This window comes from Silurus meridionalis, chromosome 11 (assembly GCF_014805685.1).
Source record: "Silurus meridionalis isolate SWU-2019-XX chromosome 11, ASM1480568v1, whole genome shotgun sequence".
In the NCBI taxonomy this organism is placed as follows: domain Eukaryota; kingdom Metazoa; phylum Chordata; class Actinopteri; order Siluriformes; family Siluridae; genus Silurus; species Silurus meridionalis.
The window spans coordinates 562,501-585,000 of NC_060894.1; the positions used below are offsets into that span (position 1 = coordinate 562,501).

Sequence of the window (22,500 nt, forward strand, 5' to 3'; positions counted from 1 at the left end):
GGACATGAAGAGATGGTTTTGAGCTCTGTGCTGGAAGATAGCAGGGGATGTTGGAGTCGGAGCAGGTCTCATCATATCAGAGAGAGAGAGATGGCTGATGGGACAGTGGTGAGGAGGGGGGGGTGAATGGGCAGGTTGCTGAGGGGTGAGAAGGATCACAGGGGCACGGACTGAGGGCCAGATTCAGTTCCCACACTCATAATGAGTGTCACAGGAGACTGAAATGGTGACTTGCCTCAGGCCCGGGGGAATTGACTGAGGCCGGCTTGGGGACGAGAGATAGAGTGAGAGAAAGAGCGACAGAGCGAAAGGGAGGGGTGAAGGGTTAGTGTTTGGGTCTGTGACACAGGAACTCTCTCAGACCGGCCATTCTTCAAATTTCACCTCACTGTTTTCACACCATACAACCTTCCCCTAACTACCCCCTTAGCCCCCCAATCTCCACCCAAAAATTCAGTTTCAATTCTGAATCGTGTTTGTGGGCGTGGCTTAGAATCTCAAGGTTCCATGTGTCACCGATGTTGCAATTTGACTATTTTTGCCCCACAGAGATGGTAAAGTAAAAGTATTGGCTTAGTAGCTACACTGCAGCCATCGCAATAATGACAGCATTCTACCTCATGTTGTCACTTTTAAATACCTTCTGAGTTTATTTAGTATATTACTATTACTAGTATATTACAGTAATATTTATTGCACCTTTGCACTTTTAGAATACAGATTTAGATTTTAGATTAGATTTATTTCTATACATTTGCACTACTGGTCTAATCTAAACTAAACTTCACCAATATGGTTTGTTAGATGTTTCCTCAAAAAGTGGTTCTGTTTACGTTCTGCTTCCTCCGAAACTTTTCTTCCAGTTTCAGATTCTGCTCTCTCGGTTTTTCCTCGTCGGCTTTCAGAGCCGGAGCTTTGAAGTGTTTTCTGTCATTAGCCCTTAACCCCGCCCCCTTCCCCTCCATTTCCTCCTTATCTGCACTTCGTTGCTCGCGTGTTATTCTTTCTCTCTCTTCCTCGATAAACGTCGTTCCCACTCGTTCGCACGCTCTCTCCGTTCCTCACTCATCGGTCTAAAGTTCAGACGTCTGCAGAGATCCGCACTCACTTGCTGGAGCTTTTTGATGATAGTGGAACTGAGTAGTTTCACTACAATTCATACGAAGACCAACCCTACAAACAACAAACCAGATCTTGACAGATCAACGTACTATGATTGGCTGTTACACTTTGCCCTTGATATAAAATTGACTGACTGTTTATTCTTGAACAGGGTTTCTGCAGGGTCTTAACAAGTCTTTATAAAAAGAAGGAAACATTTTTTTTTTTTTTATATTAAACAGATCTAAATGTTTCGATGTCCATGTAACGCTGCCTCTGATGCTCACTGAAATGCTCCTGCGGCACGTTAGAATGTTTTGTTTGTTAGTTTGCATGGTTGTTGTAGTTCTTTCTTTTGCTGGTCCAAATATAATTCGCTGTATTACGACTACAAATGAGACCAACATGCAACAGCCAATCAGCTTTCTGTTATTGGAGCGAATCTCTCGGATTCTCTCGGATGTAAAACGGATTGCGTTTTTCAGCGATGGGGAAGTGCGAGTTTAGAGATACTTGTCTTGAAAAAAATGAATTAAGTGCTCGGTTAAGGCCAGTCGCTAACGATGTATTTGTGTGTGTTTTTGATGTGATATCGGCCCTATTTTTTATTCACAAAAGTCTTAAAATCTTACATTAGACTTTGTGAAACCTACAGAAACCCTGTTAAAGATCAGCTGTTACGTTTTACTATTGATATGTGATCAGATGTTACTTATTTACGCATGAAACGTTTGTGACACAGCGACTGCTTTTTAGTTTCTGTTGAACTCCGTGATTCCATAACAATGTCCCATATCGTTCCGAATCACTTTTTCCTCGTGATCAAATTCAGGAATTGTTTAACCAGGAAGGACATTTAGACGGACACATTCTATTGGAAGAAAAATCGCTTACGAAATCTGTAGAGCCGAGGAACCCGAAACCTCGTCCCCTCCTCGGTCTCGGTCTCACGCTCTCAGACCGCATCATTAACCCCTGACCCTGCACCCTCGTCCTGTTTTCTTGCCCAATTCTCCCCTCAATTTTGCTCCTTGCCAGTTCCCACCCCATTATCAGAGAGCGTGAAGGCTGACAGGTGTTTCCTCTGGGACACGTCTTGCTTTTTTTCCCTGCATGTGCTTCAGGGCCTGTTCTTCTCAGGGAGAACTTCAGAACCGGCATTTTTATTTATTTATTAAGACTCAATACCAAGATCACGCAATATCAACTCCTCTTCCTTCATAATAACCTGTGTTCTGTCTGAACCTGATCATCCTGACCTTCTTCATGGAACGTTTCATTACCATCATCTCATGCTTACTGGTCTATCCAGGATGTGTGGAAGAGAGAGGAAGGAACTTGAGTGATTCCCATTCTGGTGTGCACCAGATCAGCTCCTATTGGCAGAGCAGGGCGGGGCAGAGCAGGGCGGGGCAGGGGGGACGGGAATGTGGCAGAGCAAAGAGGGGCAGGGGGGATAGGAACAGGGTGGGGCAGGGAGGGCGGGGCAGGGGATAGGAACGGGCGGGGGGCAGACAGGACAGGGCACGGTGGGGCGGGACAGGGCAGAGGGGACGGGGCTCAGCTTGGCATATTTCTTAGGCCAGGAGATGCCCTAAGGTGATGGAGCAAAGAAGTAGAGAGGATGACTCACTCCCTCACTCTCTCCCTGACTCGCTCACTTTCTCTCTCACGGTGTATGGAGGACATTCTCAGCATTCTTGCTGAATGTGTGTGAAAAAAGGAAAAAAAAAGAGAATAGAGGAGTGATGTCATGAACGGCGAGTGTTAGAGACGATGGTGTCTGGTAGCGATCCCATGACAATGCTCTGGGAACCAGGATGAGACGATTGTCACGCTTAAATCGGGCGTGAAGGAACAAGAGAACCTGTGCTCTCTCGGTCTCTCTCTCTCTTTCGCTCTCTCTCTCTCTCTCTCTCTCTCTCTCTCTCTCTCTCTCTCTCTCTCTCTCTCTCTCTCTCTCTCTCTCTCTCTCGCTCTTTCGCTCTTTTCATCATTTCCAAGACAGTTCTATTCCCAATACCTATAATAAATACTAACATGATCATTCTTTTTTTTTATATTGATGGATTGTTAATTAGAATTTATTCTTCTTTTTATCTGTTTTCACACTTTCTGCATTACCCACAATCCCATGTAGTGATTCGCCGGGGCTTTAAGATGAAAAGGGGGCTTATATTTGTCACATGTGAATTACAGCAGAGTGAAATAATTTCTTCACATATCGCAGAGATGTTGGGATGCTGGGGTTCAGAGCGCAGGGTCAGCCATGATACAGCGCCCTGTGGAGCACTGAGGGGTTAAGGGCCTTGCTCAAGGGCCCCAAAATGGCAGCTTGGCAATGCTGCACGTTTCTGTATGTTCTGATTTGCGCTAATAACTCTGTACCGCTGTACCTGCACTGCATTCTGGGAATTCCATCGTGAAAAACGTGACCTCTGAGAGCGGTTTAGGAAAGAAACTGTGTGATGTCAAACTTCTGGGCGGGGCTACAGAACGTAAACACAAAGTCTATGCTCGAGTTATTAACTTTTAAATTTTTATATGATTTGTGATAGGGTTTTGATTTTGAAATATGCGCTAACCCAGAACCTGGTATGATACGAGTGTAAGGTCTGCTCTGGGTTGAATCTGCAGTGGCTATCAGATACCCCCCCTCAAATCTACTCATTGTTGGGAATTTTCGGATCGTTAACGTGTGCCCAGTACAGTTTAACGTGCGTTGTTACCGGTTACATTTCAGATAATCAGATTTTTGTTTTACAGACTGGCGATTTTGTCGTCCAATCAGAAACATGATACATGGCAAAAATATGAATAATTGCTGCATTGTAATTAACAAAGTCAAATGGAATGTAGCTATCATTTTTATATCAGGTGGTCACGCAGTGAGATTCGTTGCTCAAGCACATTTCTCGAGTTCTCCTCTGTTTCTCAGGAACGTTTCAGAGCAACGTTTATCTTCACAGCTGCAAAGCTTTTTTAGTTTCTCGAGGTTTTTTTTTTTTTTTTTCGGTTTGTGACTAGTCGTCTGTCTCCAATCTGCTACTGAGGATAAGGACTGTAGACTCGTTTGCTCTCTCTCACACACACACACACACACACAAAAAAATATACACAGAGACACACACTGTGAAAACTAATACACACATTATTAGCGCTGACAGGCTCGCTAATGGAAACCACCTTCAGGCGACGTGATGGAGGAGGCAGGAGGTTACCGCCGAGCTCCTTTCTGAAAACATGCGAGCGCTCCGGGAGTCCGATTACACGCTGCCTCGTAGCGCTCGCTCGGCCCTCAGGGGCCTTAGTGTCACAGTGCCGAGACTCTCACTCACAACAAACATCTCAGGGTGACGTTTTGGATTTATTTTAAAGCAGCAATTAAAAAATACATTTGTGTTTTGGTATTTTTGACCTGTCGAGAATTCAGGTGTGCAGAAAAGCGTTTTACGTTTCATCATGACACACAGTACAGAGAGAAAAACCTGCTGAGAACAAAACAAACAAGACTCTGGATTTGATTCTCTGTAGGACTCAGTAACGTATTTAAATAATAATCCTGAGAATAATGTGATATAATATTTATCATTATAAGAATTAAATATAAAATTGTGTGTATAATTTTATATATATATATATATATATATATATATATATATATATGTGTGTGTGTGTGTGTGTGTGTGTGTGTGTGTGTGTGTGTGTGTGTGTGTATAGATATAAAAAAGATTCAAAAGAAACGCTGTTAATTATAATTAATTATATTATTTAATCATTATATTAATAATAGCTGTTAATTATAGTAGTGTAATAGTTTCCCAATTATATGAAACATGATTTTTTATGAAATATCACTAATATTAGTTTTAAATGCAAACATGAATAAATGGTGACATTTTGCTGTAATAGTTGTTATTATTATTAATACTAACATTAGTTTTATCTTAATAAATAAATAAAATCTAAAGCGATACCAGTTTATACAGCAAACCTGAGCAGGGAAAAGCTTTACAGAAATGTGTATAGTCAGGATTTACAGTGTCTGTGAAAAGTCTGGAAACAGATTTTTATTTTTTTTGTTGTGATGAAGTTCATCTCAGAGCAGTTCAGTAGGATTCAGGTGCGGTGACTGGGAAGGTTGTTCCATGTTAGATGTCACTCCAGACCACTGTTTGCTCCTTAAATAACACTCAGAACTCAGACGTTTGCTCTATTGTCTCAAAGCAGCTTTACAGAATTTAAGAATGAAAGTGAATGATGTGTTTATCCCTGATAATGAAGACTGGGGGACTGTGGTGAAGAAAAAACTCTCATAGATGTTATTAGGAAGAAACCTTGAGAGGAACGAGACCCAAAATGGGAACTTTACCCTCATTTGAGTGACATCAAGAGTGTGATTATAGTCTTTAAACAATACAGAACACTGGAGAGTGAGAACTAACATGAGCACTGGAGTGTGTGATTTCTACAGTGTTGTACATTCAGTTGAAGTTGTGGAACCAGGAGCTACTGAGCAACTCATAAAATAGTTCAACATTTGAGATCATCACAGATCCAACACATAGATCTTCCATGCCAGAGCCTTTAAACACTAAAAGATGTCCAATGTCCAAACTCCACATGAATTGTGCTGATACGTTTCTAGATGTACATTTATGGCATTTGATTTATGGCGACTTGCAGCAGGGCAGGGTTAAGGGCCTTGCTCAACAGTGGCAGCTCGGTGGTGGTGGGATTTGACCTTCCAATCCTAAGTCCACTGAGGTACCACCTCCCCCTAGATGGTTCGGGATGTTTGTGGGATCGGCATCTAATTCTTAAGGTTCATAATCTACGTGATATTTTCTCAACCTTGTGAGAACTCTTGGAGAGAACTTTTACTGTTGAATTATTAGTTACAGAACATCCTTCTAAATGCATGTTGAATTGTCTTATCAGAAAAGTTAACAATAGAAAGTCCAATCTTTTAATTCCCTAAACACTGTTAACCTGGTTAAATAAGTAACAGTGAAAGCTAATCCCATACCTTCTACTTATATTTCCCAAAGGAAACATGTATATTGTGAAAAGCAGGGGTCCTAGAACTGAACCATGAGGCACCCCATATTTAACTTGGATTAACCTGATGTTTCTCCATTTAAATCTACAAAATTGTAACGATCAGACAGGTAGGATTTAAACCTGCTGTAATGCCTGTCCCTGAAAAACAGGTCATTAGTGATTTTAACTAGAGCAGTTTCTGTGCTATGACGGGGCCTGAACCCTGACTGAAACTCTTCAAGATATGGTTTTCTTGTAAGAAGGAACAGAATTGGGCAGACACAATCTCTTTCTAAAATCTTAGACATAAACAGAAGATTTAAAATGGGTCTGTGATTTGATAGTTCATTTGGATCCAAATGAGGTTTCTTAATGAGGGGCTTAATAACTGCCAACTTGAGGGGTTTAGGGACGTAACCCAAAGTGAGGAGGTAAAAATATTCAGAATAGGCTCAGTTGGAATGAGATCTAGCAGACATGATGTTGATTTGGTTTTGGTGATAAGATCACACAGCTCTTCCTGTCCAGTACTTGTAAAAGTGGAGCTTTAGGTGAGACTGGATCACGTGATGCTGTCAGAGGTTGACAAAATGTATCTTTTAAATGTTAATCTTATTTAAATAACTTATTTACTTTCTTTCTTTCTTTTTGGAGTCACTTTAATAATTTATTAAAAAAAAGATTGTTTATTTGCCATAGAATGATTTTATTAACTGCAACAAATAAAAGCACAATTTTAGACGTAATTTAATCAGAAGAAATAAAAATTTAAATACAACAAATAAAGAAATAAATCTGTAAGTAATGTGTTTGAGAAACTGTGTAATATAAATGAGTGAAAAATGAATGAAATAAGTAACAAACATGAACTAAAACAATAAAATAAATTAGTCTGTGAGAATTTGATGATTATTTTCGGACATTAATTTGATATAAGTAATTTATTATAATAAAATATAAATAAAGTTTCTGAGGGAGAAAGCGTAAGTTTGTGCACCCCAGCTCTGTCAGTTGGTTTTATTTCCCACAGCCTTTTACCTGCTCCTGCGGCCGTTTTAAATCAAAACCCTGTTATGCTACTGGTTGTCTGAGTGGTCACATGACCTGGCTCCAGTACAGGACCCGCCTCCTGTGTGCTGCAATCCAGGATTTTCCCATGGGAGCAGCTGAGAGTGTGTGTGTGTGTGTGTGTGTGTGAGCCCCCCTTCCTCCGTCCCGTCTGCGGTCTCTCTCACCGTCTTATTCAGAAAAACGTTTTCCTGATTAAAGACGTGTGTGTGTGTGTGTGTCAGCATTGTGGAAAAGTCTGCGCAGACCTGCTGTGTGTGTGTGTGTGTGTGTGTGTGTGTGTGTGTGTGTGTGTGTGTGTGTGTGTGTCTTCCTTTTTATTTATATATAAATATAATCGCTCATGATGTCATGCATGATTGACCATTTTCATTTCTCAGGGGAAAAAAAATCTGGAAAGTGGAAAATGACGAACCCAAAACAGAAGGGTGTGTGTGTGTGTGTGTGTGTGTGCGTGTGTGCGTGTGTGTGTGTGTGTGCATGTCTGTCTGTCTCCCGTTCACCTGAGCGATCTGTCTAGTCATGACCTTTTCACCAACTCACATACATATGCATTCTCGAAGTGAACACACACACACACACACACACACACACACTGAGTGGAAAGTGAGGCAGGACTGGGAGAAGCTGTCTGTGTGGCTCGAGCAGGTTTTGACTTGCACTGGCATGGGAAACTCAGGAGTTGGGTAAATAGTTGCCGGTATTTTCACTGCGCCACCACTGTGTGTGTGTGTGTGTGTGTGTGTGTGTGTGTGTGTGTGTGTGTGTGTGTGTGTGTGTGTGGGAAGAGATCATTGAAGGTGCAGTCAGGAGAGCGTGGGAGTGAGCGGTAAGGGCTTACAGAGGGCACCTGTGTCAGTCACACACAGTCACACACATATACACACACACACACAGCTCCATTGCACCTCAAAAAGCCTGTGTGTGTGTGTGTGTGTGTGTGAGAGAGAGAGAAGATGTACATCTGTTTCATGCTGTCTGGACCTCCTGACATGCAGTTTACTCTGATACACACACACACACACAATAAAAATCAGTTATATAGAGTAAAATAATTTGCTAAATATGTGTGAAAATGTGATGATGATGATGATGATGATGGGGACGAAGGTCATGGTGATGTGATGATGCTGAAGGTTGTAATAATGTGATAGTGATTAAGGTAATGAAGGTGACGGTGATGTAATAATGATTATGAAGGAGATGATTATGATGAAGGTAATGATGATGATGATGATGAGGTTGATAATGGTGAGGGTGATGATGATAAAGATGAAGGTAATGGTGATGAAGTTAATGATGAAGGTGGTGGTGATGGTAAAGTTGATGATGATGTGAAGATGATAAAGCTCATGATGGTGGAGTTGATAAAGATGGTGATGAGTTGATGATGATGGTGAAGGTGATGATGGAGATGATGATGATGGCGGAGGTGACGAAGGTGGTGATAGAGGTAATGAAGGTGGTGATAGAGGTGATGATGGAGATGGTGGTGGTGGAGGTGATGAAAGTGATGATGATGCTGATGATAATGGTGGAGGTGATGAAGGTGGTGATAGAGGTAATGATGGAGATGATGGTGGTGGTGGTGGAGGTGATGAAAGTGATGATGATGATGATAATGATGATGGAGGTGGAGGTGAGGAAGGTGGTGATAGAGGTGATGATGGAGATGGTGGTGGTGGTGGAGGTGATGAAAGTGATGATGATGATGATGATAATGATGATAATGATGGAGATGATGATGGTGGTGAAGGTGAGGAAGGTGGTGATAGAGGTGATGATGGAGATGATGATGGTGGTAGAGGTGATGAAAGTGATGATGAAGATGATAATGGTGGAGGTGATGAAGGTGATGATGGAGATGATGATAATGGTGGAGGTAATGATGTAGATGATGATAATGGTGGAGGTGATGATGGAGATGATGATGGTGGAGGTGATGATGATTCAATTCATGTTTATTTGTTTTGAGCTTTTAATAATGAACATTGTCTCAGAGCAGCTTGTTGTTTATAAGTGTAAGTTTGTCTCTGATGAACAAGTCAGTGGAGACTGTGGTGAAGAAAAAACTCCCCGAGATGCAAAAGGAAGAAACCTTAAGAGGAACCAGACTCAAGAGGGAACCTCATCCTCATCTGGGTTCCACCGAATGTCCATTTATTACAGATAAACGATGTTGAGGTGCAGTGCTGGAGATCAGAGCAGACTGTAGTCCTGAGTCAGTGTAGCAGAATGTTAATATTAACTACAGTCCAAATCTTTAAAGCTCCTGTTCTTACTCTGGAGTTTCATGAAACCACCCAAGGTGTTGATGAGAAACATCTCCAGCTGCACAGAGTCGCCTTCAAACGAAGAGAACACTAGTAGATGATGAAGGTGATGATTGAGATGATGATGATGGTGAAGGTGATGATGGTGAAGGTCACTTTCACTTTACCTTATTGTTTCTATACATTTATTCTCTCTTTCTTTCTCTCTCTCTTTCTTATTTACTTCCTGTATAAAGGCTCAGTATGAGTCAAAAAGCAGAGAGAGAGAAGGAGGAAACGCAGAGGAAGATTTTGTAGTACTTAAAAAAGGGAAGGAAGGATGAAAGGGAGGAAGGAAGGACCTATTCACCCCCCCCCCCCACCACCAAATTCTGGTGTTATATGAGTAAGTGAGTGAGTTGTGTGTGTGTGTGTGTGTGTGTGTGTGTGTGTGTGTGTGTGTGTGTGTGAGACACTGGATCAGTGTCAGGGTGGGAATCAGATGCCGTGACGAGGCTTTTTTGGGGGGATGGGGGTGTTGAGGTGGTGCTGGGGGGGTATTTGGGGGAGGGGGATATACTGTGTGTGTGTGTGTGTGTGTGTGTGTGTGTGTGTGTGTGTGTGTGTGTGCGTGTGGCTCTCGCACAGGAGCCTGTTGTTGTGAAAACCCTCAGATGAGACAAAAGCCACACAGAGGTGTGATCATCACAAGGACACATACACTCCTCTCACACCTCTGCTCTGGGTGTGTGTGTGTGTGTCTGTGTGTCTGTGTGTCTGTGTGTGTGTCTGTGAGAAAGAGAGAGATTTATGACACTGTTAGAAACGTGTGATTGTAACCAGAGTAGTTCTTCTGACTTTATGCTCACACCCCGACACGCCGTCGCTTTACACACTGTTGTTTGAAACATGGCCACTTTAGCACACGGACGCTTTAAACATTGGTGCTTTAAACATTGGGGCTTTAGCACACGGACGCTTTAAACATTGGGGCTTTAGCACACGGACGCTTTAAACATTGGGGCTTTAGCACACGGACGCTTTAAACATTGGGGCTTTAGCACACGGACGCTTTAAACATTGGGGCTTTAGCACACGGACGCTTTAAACATTGGGGCTTTAGCACACGGACGCTTTAAACATTGGGGCTTTAGCACACGGACGCTTTAAACATTGGGGCTTTAGCACACGGACGCTTTAAACATTGGGGCTTTAGCACACGGACGCTTTAAACATTGGGGCTTTAGCACACGCTTTAAACATTGGGGCTTTAGCACACGGACGCTTTAAACATTGGGGCTTTAGCACACGGACGCTTTAAACATTGGGGCTTTAGCACACGGACGCTTTAAACATTGGGGCTTTAGCACACGGACGCTTTAAACATTGGGGCTTTAGCACACGGACGCTTTAAACATTGGGGCTTTAGCACACGGACGCTTTAAACATTGGGGCTTTAGCACGGACGCTTTAAACATTGGGGCTTTAGCACACGGACGCTTTAAACATTGGGGCTTTAGCACACGGACGCTTTAAACATTGGGGCTTTAGCACACGGACGCTTTAAACATTGGGGCTTTAGCACACAGACGCTTTAAACATTGGGGCTTTAGCACACAGACGCTTTAAACATTGGGGCTTTAGCACACGGACGCTTTAAACATTGCTGATTTAAACATGGCCAATTTAAAATATTGCCATTGTCCACATGGCTGCTTTACACATTTCAATTTTGAAAACATTTCAGTAATAAAAGTCAGTTTTGAACATTGCTTTACTGAATGTCGTATTTAAGATCCCTGTTTTAAACACTGCAGGTTTAAAATCGATCCTTCTATAAAGCATTGCTGTGTTTCATGTCACTGTCTGAAATATTTGTCTAAGTGGGAAAAACGTATTAGAATTGTCGTGAACTGTTTTATTTTTTAAATAAAATTAAAAAAAAAAGTATATTTTAATGTTCACCAAAATCATGTTTTTATAGAATGTGTAAATGTTTCCCAGCCACAATGCTTTTATTTATATAACCTTTTCCTTTGTTTATAATTTATATTATAATGAAACTTGGTGGAAGGTTTAGAATTTTCAGCTATGAAAATGTTTCCTTTAGTAAATCTTTTCTTTTGAATTAATGATGAAAAGACAAAGCCTTTGAAAGACGTTTTATTGGAGGGATTCATCTGTGCCTTTTTCTTTCTTTTTCTTCAAAGGCGTGTAACAATGACGAGTACCTGAAGCTGCCGAGGGAAGACATGACTCAGATGATGAACAAACGAGGTGAGATAATAAACTAACAACGGCTGTAATTAGTTCCTTTAGCAGGAGATTGTTCATTTGGTGAACGTGTAATTAGGGTGGATGTTAAAAACGACAGATAAATACCAAGTGTATGAACAGGTTTCATGAGCTGGGCATTGATACTCAACCAAAACCAGGTGTTTTATCAGTTAGAATGTATGTGTGTGTGTGTGTGTGTGTGTGTGTGTGTGTGTGTGTGTGTGTGTGTATGTGTGTATGTATATGTATATATATATATATATATATATATATATATATATATATATATATATATATATATATATATATATATATATATATGCTATTGACAAGTTATGACAAACAGATTGAGGGCGGAGCTTCTGAATAGCTTTTTTTTTTCTTTTTAACAAAAACCTAGTTTTTTTTATACCTTTCACACCTTTTTTTATTTTATGAAAGGATCCTGTGACAGTTTATATCATATATTGTATATTCATATTGTCACTTTTTGTTCATTAGCCTCCTGGTATGAAAGTGGGCGGGGTTTCAGTAGAGGTTGTAGGCCACAGCCTGAGCCTTAATGAGGTTGTTATTAATTAATGGTGCCAATACTTATAGATAGCATTAATATCAGGTGTAAACATGGGAAAATAATATCAGGAAGAAAAGATGCCATAATTTTCCCAAAGAAAGAAAGATCCTTTAGTATGGAGAAAATAAAATAAAGAAAAGACAGAAGGAAACGTTTTTTATTCACCACACAGATGCGTTTATTTAACACTGAAAATTCTAGAATAAAGGAAGGAAACTGACGGTTTGTTACGTGTTAATAGCGTGTTAACGCAAGTTCATTTGAACCGCACTCATTTTATTAACACGCTTCAAAACATTTACAACAATATTTAGTCTTCATGCTCTATGTTCAGTTCAGTTTCACGAATAATAAACATACGTTTGCATAAAACATCAATATGTGTCCATGTTCATGTTTATTAGAGTTTTAAACACTTAAAAAGTATTAATTTAAGGTACAATTTGAACTGATAGAAGCGTGTGATTAGTTGCGATTAATCACGAGTTCACTCATGACGACGGTGTGATTAATACTGATGAAATATTCAAATCGATTGACAGCCTTAATAACATTCTTTAATAGTGAAAACTGTAGAAAGGACAAGGTTTAGGAAGGAAATGAGGACAGAAACACCACAGGACACGAGAGAGAGATTCTCAAGCATTAGGAAGAAATGGAAGAAAAAAAGGAATCTATGATTGAAGGAACAGATGAAAGGAAGTATTCATTATATTAATGAAGAAAGAACGATTCTTTAGTAGTGAAGGAAGAAAGGAAGGAAGGAAAGAAGGAAGGAAGGACGGACAAGAATGACGATGTAAAATAAAAAAAATAATAATATAAAGAAAGAGAATGTAAAAGACGAGTGCTGTGATGTTCCTCCTCAGGTCTGGTTCAGGACACTGTGCAGAAACAGGAAGACTGCGAGTCACAGAGTGACGGTCAGGTGGAGTATAACAGGTCCCGGCCCCCAGACGGCCCCGCCTTTACTCCTCACTGCCGCTGGGCCCCTCGCTCGGCCCTCGACCCTCACTCGTTCAGGGTCAGGGGCGGAGCTGAAGTTCAGCTGGAGACGGTTCCTCCAGGACTCCTCCCTCGCATCCCTGAGTACTTCATCTGCACTCGCTGTGGGAAAGTGTTTTGGGAGGGAACGCACTTCGACCACGTTCTCGCTCAGTTCCAGGATGTTCTGAACTTTTCAGAGAACAACACGAGGACCAGGAAGCTCTGAGCATTCCAAAAAAATAAATCACGGTCTAAACTGGGAAGTGTGAAGTCGTCAAATGTCATCAAACACCCAATACCAGGAGGCTGTGAGTTTAAGTCCCTGGACGACCCAAAGGAATGTCATCAGACCTTAAACACTATAAAGCAAAAATATATACACACCAATATTTACAATTTTGACACGTTTCAATGCAACAGAGAAGAGAACTGAAAACAAAGTCAGTTCACCAAAGGGGGAAAAGAGGGGAGGCCATAGCTATGTTTTCTAGATAACCTCGGACCCCTCAGGGGTGTGTTTTGTGTAGATAGAAAGAAAGAAATGGGTGGAATCGTGTCATATTTGGGGGTAAAAATGCATAGCTGCTAAATATTAGTTATATATGACATAACAGTTATTCGTTTTCTTGCCATCCCTTTATTTACAGCACACATCCGGACTCAGTTTGAGTTGTGAAGTCAGATGGAATTCATAACTTTAAGATGTTTTATGTTCCTCTTCATTTCATTTTTTATTGTTAGCGATGTTATGCTAGCTCTCTAAATACAAATGCGTTCAGTGGAAAATTCCAGAAACGAGTGCCGTGACTGACAACTTTGTTATACTGTCCTCCATCACCTTGTTTTTAAGGGACTTGTTTTGGGGTGTGGCTCGGTTGTGCTGCACCTCATCGCATCGGAATGTAACTGATGCTGCGCTATTTTATGTAATTGTTTTGTTTTATCAGGTCTGTTTTATTTCATGTTCCTTTTTTCTCGTTTATGATTAAAACACTTTGTGTGAGAGTTCGACTCTGTCTCTGAGTGGGAGAGACATCACGAAGAATCACAGCTGAGAGAACGCGAGACCGTGTTAAGCAACATGGAAAGAAAAAGATAAGAAAAAAGAAAACAGACATAGTGTGTGTGTGTGTGTGTGTGTGTGTGTGTGTGTGTGTGTGTGTGTGTGTGTGTGTGAGTGTGTGTGAGTGGCATCCGTGACTGAGTTCTGGTTTCAGACTTCTGTGAGAAAGCAGCATCGTGTGGTTTCACAGCGTGAACTCTATCATCATCATAAATATTACTTTTGCCTTCGCTTCTTCCTCAATTTTTCTCAGGCCCGGCCAAAACCTTTTTCAGGAAATAAAAGCACAGCGTGAGACGGATTTACACCGCATGATTTATTTCGATTTTGTTTTGCTCTCTGCTGCATTGTTTTAGTGTTAATTACATTATTTACATTTTGTTTCTTCCCACAGACAAAAATCATTTCACAACAACTTTGTTTACACACACACACACACACACACACACACACACACACACACACACACACACACACACTGTTTTTGAGCTCAGTGTGCAGATCGCACTGGTCCAGAACATCTTATCAACTCCATCGCATAAACTTTACTTTTCTTTTTCTTTTTTTGAAAGAACCAAAGAAATAAAACTACTTTGCAGGTATTACAAAAACATTAACCGTGTAAACATCTGGATATTAAAATGACACAAGTCCCCACAAGTCCTATTATAACGACCAGAAAGTGTGTGTCGGCATCTCAGCAGGTTTTACAGATGTGTGATATATATATATATATATATATATATAAACACCTTTTCAAGACATATAACATGCCATTTTTTCAACAACAGATTCAAGACTTCTTTCCTTCATGAGGTTTTGCTTTAACCAGCCATCAGGGTGTAAAACACTGAAGCACACGGTCACACGTTTTCCTGGATAAAGAGATGATGAAGGTCTAACCCTACCCCTAACTCTACTGATCATTAGCTGTTGAACCTTATAATATCTGAGGCCTGAAAGGAAGCAAGAACCCTTCAAAGCTCCATGAAGAACTCTGCCTGGAGTAACAGCCTTCGTCTTTATCATGTTCTTCCTCCTGTATGGAGGCTTGTCTGAGTGTTTAATGGGTTGTGATGTGGAAGATGAATCTCAGGTATCTGTTTATTTGTCATTACATGTTTATTTAACAGGTGTAGGAGCTGAATCCCATCCATTCATCTCTCGAATCCTGCCAGATTGTTTTGTACATCTGAAAGCAGGAAAGCAGGATGGGGCTGCACAGATTTTCTGTCCAAAGTGTGTGTGTGTGTGTGTGTGTGTGTGTGTGTGTGTGTGTGTGTAGAGACTCCCAGCAAAGCAACCTACAGTCTCTTATTTAAACCTGAACATAAGCATGTAAGTATTTACTGTAACTTTATCGCATGCACCATGCCTGAAATAATCGTGTGTGTGTGTGTGTGTGTGTGTGTGTACTCGGTTAAGCCCCTGTCCCGGATCAGCCTGGTCTTTTTCTGCGCCGTTGTCACCCGATCCTCTCTCTTTCTTCACTGGGAAGAAAAACTCGCCTCTTTCCCACGCTCCTGCTACACGTGGTCGCTCTCAGGCCCCGCCCATTTTGCACGATGACGTCACCGGCGTTCCACAGAATCCTCTTCAGTGTCAGGTTAGTCGCTGTACAAGCCACGCCCACTTTGCCCATAAACCCCACCCTCTGCCATTTCTTACATTTCCTCCCCTCTGTGGGGGGGAGGGGGAGGGGGGGGTGTCTTCTTCACACATTTATTTTTCAGAAATGCAAAAAAAATTTCATAATAAAAAAAAAGCGATAAAAAATGCTAAAGTTGAAGTTTGATTCACCAACATTTACAAAGTGATCATAATGATAGCGTTTACATGTATTTATATCTTTGTGGTTTAATAACAGAGCAAATGAAGGGACTTTTCTAACAGAAAAGGTCAAAGCGAGAATCTCTTAATGTTCTACACCAGTGTGTGTTTCCCTGATGATTAAAAAACAGACGCCAGAAACCCGTCAGGAGCTTCAGAGGCTTTGGAGAAAGAAATGAATCTTTGGATATTTTCATCAAAAACTTCAAAATTGTCAGTAAAAAGCTAAAAAAACAAACTTTTTGGTGTTTATGTAAGATTTCGAGATGTTCACTACCTACACTATTACTATCATCATCATCATCTTCATCATCATCATGGGACCCTGGGTTCTGGTTTCAGGAACAGTGATAAGAATCTGTAACAGACGTAGTCAATCAGACAACCAGCGTTTATTTCATTAGCTTTACATGATGATAATATTGTTAGCAAGCAAAATATTTTCCATCACAACTGCATCAGTCTGATATTTTAATGTCTGATACTGACATTTTAATGGAACTTTTTAAAGGGTAAATTGTGCTTTTTTTTCCACACAGTCTGAATCTAATCTAAAATAGACCACATCTTTCCACATGCATGTTTACTGTGTAGGTGTGTGAGCTCAAACACGTGATCCATTTAATAACTCGTCTTTGTCCTTGTCTCTAGAACGTTCTTTAATCACGAATGATGTGTGTGTGTGTGTGTGTGTGTGTGTGTGTGTGTGTGTGTGTGTGTGTGTACAAATGATTAAAATGGACCAGTTGTTTAATTACTAACTTTTTAATAATGATTTGTGAATTACAGATCTCTCATGGTCTGGAAGTTCTGTATGATCTGCTGAGGAACTTCTCATTTCACTTTTTGTTTGAATTCATTCTTCTTCTCTATAACTAAAGCAACTTCTCACTGATATCCCACAATCTCACAAAAGCTGTTAATAAGCTGTTTGTTGTGTTTACATCGACAAATACAAACGAATGGAAGGTTGTATAAAGGTGGGGTCGCAGTAGATGTTCACCCTGAGACTCGCTTGGGAAATCTCTGTGATGTGTTTAGTGACTGTGGTGTGAATGAGTGTTTTCCTGGTGCTGTATTTGCTCTGAGATCTCTGAGACACAGCGTTAATGATGTTGTAATGAGGTTTTACAGGAGAAATATTTTCAACTGCACATCAAATTCACGCATTTCTAGTCTGAAATCACTGGTGGAGACGTTTAAAGCAAACCCTGGACTCAAAAATGCAGTGCAGCTTTATAGCTGAGCTACAATACAGTCCAGACTCGACTCCGCTAGTTCGAGATCTGGGATGTAATTAGCATGATGGTGTTGGTCATAGCCTGAAAGTTGCCATTTTGAAGGTTTCTTAGATGAGATAGAAGGACAAAGTGAAGAACTGAAGCACTGCTGCATCAAGTTCTTTAAGTAGAGATGAAGAAAGGACTAAATCAGAGTGAACCCAATTGACCAGCCGGCATTGTGGGTAATGAAGGAAACTGTTAACCAAAGGTGAAAACAGATCCAAATGCTGATTAGCTGAGTTTATAAAAGGACCCATAATGCACCACAGGATGGAATGGGTGGGGCTTGTGCACAGGTGACAGTCAGAACTGGCACTTCAATAAAGAATTTCACCTGTGTTTACAGATCCACCAGGATTATGGCTAGAAATCCGCCTGCTAATCTGCGTCTCTGTAGTGGCATGTTGGAAAATATTTGCACAGAGAAAGAGGGAGGGAGGGATCGTTCACTCTCTCGCTCTTCTTCAGACCAGACCAGATACCTGCACCTTTTGCTCAAGCTGTGAAACAAAACCCCAAAAGCTGAACTCCAAATGGCTCCATGTTGCACATTTCCTGTACTGGTTTATTTCTGGAGCATGTGAACTACATGATGGAGGAACTGGTCACTTAATTCAAATTCATGAATGAATCGAAACACTGCAGGTCTTCAGCAGCAGATACCATGATGAAGATATGAATGTTTCTTTGGGAAATGTGGGTTCTATCAGCTGGACTGTCAATAAACCAATTTCTCCTGCACGTTTATAAGTTTATAAAAATATAAAACGACAAATCACTTCTGCAGGATCTCAGAAACCCCAGAACCTAAAGCCTGATGGTGTTATTTTAATCAGATTGTGGGTCAGAGGTGTGTGTAAAGTGTGCAGAGAAACACAACTGGACTCCTTTCATTTCGGTGTTTTTAGATTTTTATGTGCGTTCTGTTTTAAACTGCATTAAAGTCGTGTCTATTTGGGGTTTTAAAGTTGTTTAACTCCGGAGACCAAACGGGAGGAAACCAAAAGCTTTTGCTGCTGTGTAGATTTTACAGCTCCAGCAGTTCGACTGAGGCCGGAAGAGAAAAGTCGCTTCTTTTTTTACTGCGGTAAATGAGTAGAGCCGGTACCGCGTGCGCCATACGGAGCAAACAGCGTGTGTGTGTGTGTGTGTGTGTGTGTGTGGCGCTTTCCACGCCAAATTGCGGCTGTGTGTGTGTGTGCGTGCGTGCGTGCGTGTGTGTGTGTAATATATATTATATTATATTATATTATATTATATATATATATATATATATATATATATATATATATATATATATATATATATATATATATATATATATATATATATACACACACACACGCACACAGTGTGTGTGTGCGTGCGTGTGTGCGTGTGTCCTGTTCCCACGGTAGCGCGTGACTCTGCACCGGAAGCCGAGCAAGTGTTTGTTGTTTAGGTTCCTGAGACTGTAAACAGCTGCGACACAGATAAACGTGTGGAAACCAAAGAAGTCGATTCCAGAGATCTTCTCTTGCACATAAATTCCCCTTAAAAACCCGCAAAGCTCTGCGCTGCCTCACATCCAGCACTCCCTGAAGGTGCATTGTGTAGCTTCAGGTTTATATGGAGAAATATACAGAACCCTCTCCAGGAATGAAGCTACCAAACTGTACTTGCAGGCCTGCCTTTAGGTTCCAGAAAGTACCGTCCTGGATTCTGCACGTGCAAGAGATGCACCACATGCACCACATGCACCTTCAGCTTCAGCACGAGCGTTCTGCAAGTAATTTTCACAAAACTTGTTGAAGAACACCAGGTCTGTCCTGCTGCATGGCTTCGAGGAGATCAAACGCTCTTACAGGATCACAATATACTTTAAAGCTTCTCTACAAAATTATCAGTGGTTGTAGATGTTAGAGGAGATTTTAAAAGCCTAATCTCATAACAATGGGGTGTTTTAAATAATTAATATTCATATTATATATTATTATATTTCTTAAATTATAATATATAATTATTATACATTATAATTATTATATAATTCATATTATAATAATATAATTATTAATATAATATAATTCACACTATATATAATTCTTTTTATTATTATTAGTAGGAGTTTGTATATTTTTAAACTTGGTGGGAAATGTTTTCACTCTGGTTCGCTGCTTTCTTTTTCTTTTTAGTTTTTTTCTTTTCTTTTATTTTTTTAATCGAATAAGCCACGCCCACCGTTCAACCGGAAGCCCGCAGGCCAATCGGCTTCTCTCGCCCCACCCACTCGGCGCCGCTCTCCTCTGTTTGCGCTCATTGTTATGCAAATGAGGGCGTCTGAAATAATCGCGCGCGCGCAGCTCCAGACCAGTCAGCAGATCGGTGGGAACCGCTCGCGCACCGAGCAGCAGTAACACGCACGCACGCACGCACACGCGCACATCGTGCACGCGGAGCTCGAGCGCTCGAGCCGTCCTGCAAGAAGAAGAAGAAGAAGAAAAAACCACCCCACGAGGATCAGTGAAATCAGGTGAGTGTGAAGGAAACGCGCGCGCAGGGAACACACTTATTCAGTAGGTTTATTTCTGATCATCACGCGGGTTTTTTTCTCTTTTCTGCAGGAATGGAAGTCTTGCTTGTAAACTGAACGGTGCAAAAAAACAAGAACTAAAACGGAGGAGTGTTTATCATCTTTTTTCATCTTTTCACATATTTTTGTAAATAAACTGCATTTCTGTAACTGCTGCTGCTGAGATTTTATTTTAAAAGAAACCTGGTGCTGCTGTCGGACTCTGCGGATCTGTTACGCGTCTGGATTGTAGTTCCACTGGTGTCTTCATTCTTATTTAAAAGGATATTACACTCTTACTCCACCATCATCATCATCATCATCATCTTCATCATCAGTCTCAGCACAGCTCGAGGTCAGGGTGAGTTCCTCGTGCCGCAGGTTTTGCACCATGAGCCAGGCGGACGTGTCCACATGCTCCGCGCCGCAGCGGGTCTTCCAGGAGGCGGTGCGCCGCGGGAACACCAAGGAGCTTCACTCGCTTCTGCAGAACATGAGCAGCTGTGAGTTCAACGTCAACTCGTTCGGACCTGAAGGCCAGACTGCGCTCCACCAGTCGGTCATCGCTGGAAACCTGGAGCTCGTCAAGCTGCTGGTGAAGTTCGGAGCAGACATCCGACTCGCCAACCGCGAGGGCTGGAGCGCACTGCACATCGCCGCGTTCGGGGGCCACCAGGACATCGTGCTGTACCTCATCACCAAGGCCAAGTACTCCAACGGAGCGCGGTGATGCCTTCAACATGTCTCTCTCTCTCTCTCTATTCTATCTCCTCTCTCTCTCTTTTTACTTTTTAAGAACTTCCTTTTTTTAATCACCTAAAACCAAATTAGCGGTTCAGAAAGAGCCGAACTCCAAGATGGATCACATCACATCCTTCCACTAACTCCTGACATGCACGTGCATTGGTACTAAAGCTTTCTTTACCATCACCATCATCACCATCATCATCATCATCATCACCATCATCATCATCATCATCATCATCATCATCATCATCATCATCGCCCTGATTGTGTCAGAAACATCACAAAGGGACTTGGAGTGATGGATGATGTTCCTCCTCAAAGGCTTTGAAATATAAAATCAGAACACAAACACGCTGATGGCACTTTTTTGCGGTTTGCTGGAAAAAGGGAATAAATGTGACGGTCTTGTGGGAGAAACACTGCTTCTGAGAACCTGAAACCACATGGTTCTGCTGTTCTCTGGTGATCATTTCATTACAAGCGCGTGAGTGACAAATACATCGAACTGATCTGTGTAACATCACGATACCTTTCGGTTTAAAGTACTGTACCAGATACCAGAGAGCTTTACTTCTAAATCAGAGTCCTGCAGTCACCTACAGCAGATACTAGAGATGTGTGTGTGTGTGTGTGTGTGTGTGTGTGTGTGTGTGTTTAGAAAAAAAGAAAAGAAAACAGCTGCTGCTTGTTTCTTTTCCACGTCAGGAAACTTAGTGGAGCTCTGAGTCCATCATCTTCTCAGTATTTTTTTTATTTGACTTTCTTTAGTGTTTTGAAACCTCCTGGTCATCACTGTGAAATCCAGGCTGGGCTTCTTATTTATGAAGGTACATTGATGATGATGATGATGATGATGATGATGATGGTCATGATGGTTTTTTTCTTTTAAATCCCGGGATTAGAGATTAGATGACGTGTTTTTGGGGGATGAATAATAAGCTGCTTTCCCTTTTATCATACCCTCTACTCTCTCCACGCGCACTCGTGACGTCACGGCAGGTATGTCGGAGTGACGGAAATGTATTTGTGCACTCAAAAAAAAACCCATCATAAAATACCTGAGCCCCCATACCCCTCACCCCCATACCCCCGTTGTGTGTGTGTTATGGATCTCTCGCATCAGCTACCTCGACTTTAAAGTATTCAACTTTTTCATTTATTATCATCATTGTTTTAAAACCTGATTCTAGTCTCCTACATTTCTTTTGGGAAATTTATTATTTTTTTTGATCGCAGTTTTTATTTAATCTCTCGCGAGATGTCACTCGACAACCAAAATTAAATCAAAACCATGGTTATGATTATTATTATTATTATTATTATTATTATTATTATTATTATTAGTGACACTTTGTGGCCTGATTTTATGAAACGCAGGGAATTTTTGTTGCACATAAAAAAATCACGGAGGGTTTTATTTTAATTTTTATTATTATTATTATTATTATTATTATTATTATTATTATATGTTTGTATTTTATAGCACGCCCCCTCGTGCCTGCTAGGATAACTGCAGGATTTTTTGAGGTTGAGAGAGAGGATGGAAAAAAACTCCCAAGTGACTACTGAGCACAAACTCAACTCACATACTGTTAGAGAGACTGTTTTGTGAATTATTGCAGGGATGAAAAGACAAGAAAGGAAAAGAAAAGAAAAGAAAAGACATGCGTTCAGCCTGATGTGTTTCAATGCTGCTTTTATTGACATTTTTGTTGATGTTTTTCTCT

At 41.0% G+C, this 22,500-nt stretch overlaps 2 protein-coding genes across 4 annotated transcripts in view; both read left to right on the plus strand.

Annotated features, from left to right (window-relative positions):
- Positions 1–14,307, plus strand: part of exd3 (exonuclease 3'-5' domain containing 3) — a 43,836-nt gene extending 29,529 nt beyond the window's left edge. The window contains exons 20-21 of one of the 3 annotated variants that reach the window (XR_006927303.1): positions 11,675–11,741; positions 13,185–13,249. Coding sequence is in view for 2 of the 3 variants with exons in the window: in XM_046860871.1 (XP_046716827.1) it covers positions 11,675–11,741; positions 13,185–13,528 (411 nt within the window). In the remaining variant the exon portion in view is untranslated. Of the gene's footprint in view, positions 1–9,721; positions 9,846–11,674; positions 11,742–13,184 lie in introns of those variants that run through there. The other 2 variants (XM_046860871.1, XM_046860872.1) reach the window with 2 other exon arrangements.
- A 5,509-nt stretch (positions 14,308–19,816) lies between these two features.
- nrarpa (NOTCH regulated ankyrin repeat protein a) lies at positions 19,817–21,842 on the plus strand. The gene is made up of 2 exons (XM_046861848.1): positions 19,817–19,987; positions 20,079–21,842. The coding sequence occupies exon 2, from the start codon at positions 20,418–20,420 to the stop codon at positions 20,754–20,756; it is 339 nt and encodes a 112-aa protein (XP_046717804.1). The 5' UTR covers positions 19,817–19,987; positions 20,079–20,417; the 3' UTR covers positions 20,757–21,842.
- Positions 21,843–22,500: the final 658 nt, after the last annotated feature.

Coding starts and splice junctions, on each gene's coding strand:
- nrarpa (XM_046861848.1), top strand. CDS start 20,418: ATGAGCCAGGCGGACGTGTCCACATGCTCCGCGCCGCAGCGGGTCTTC.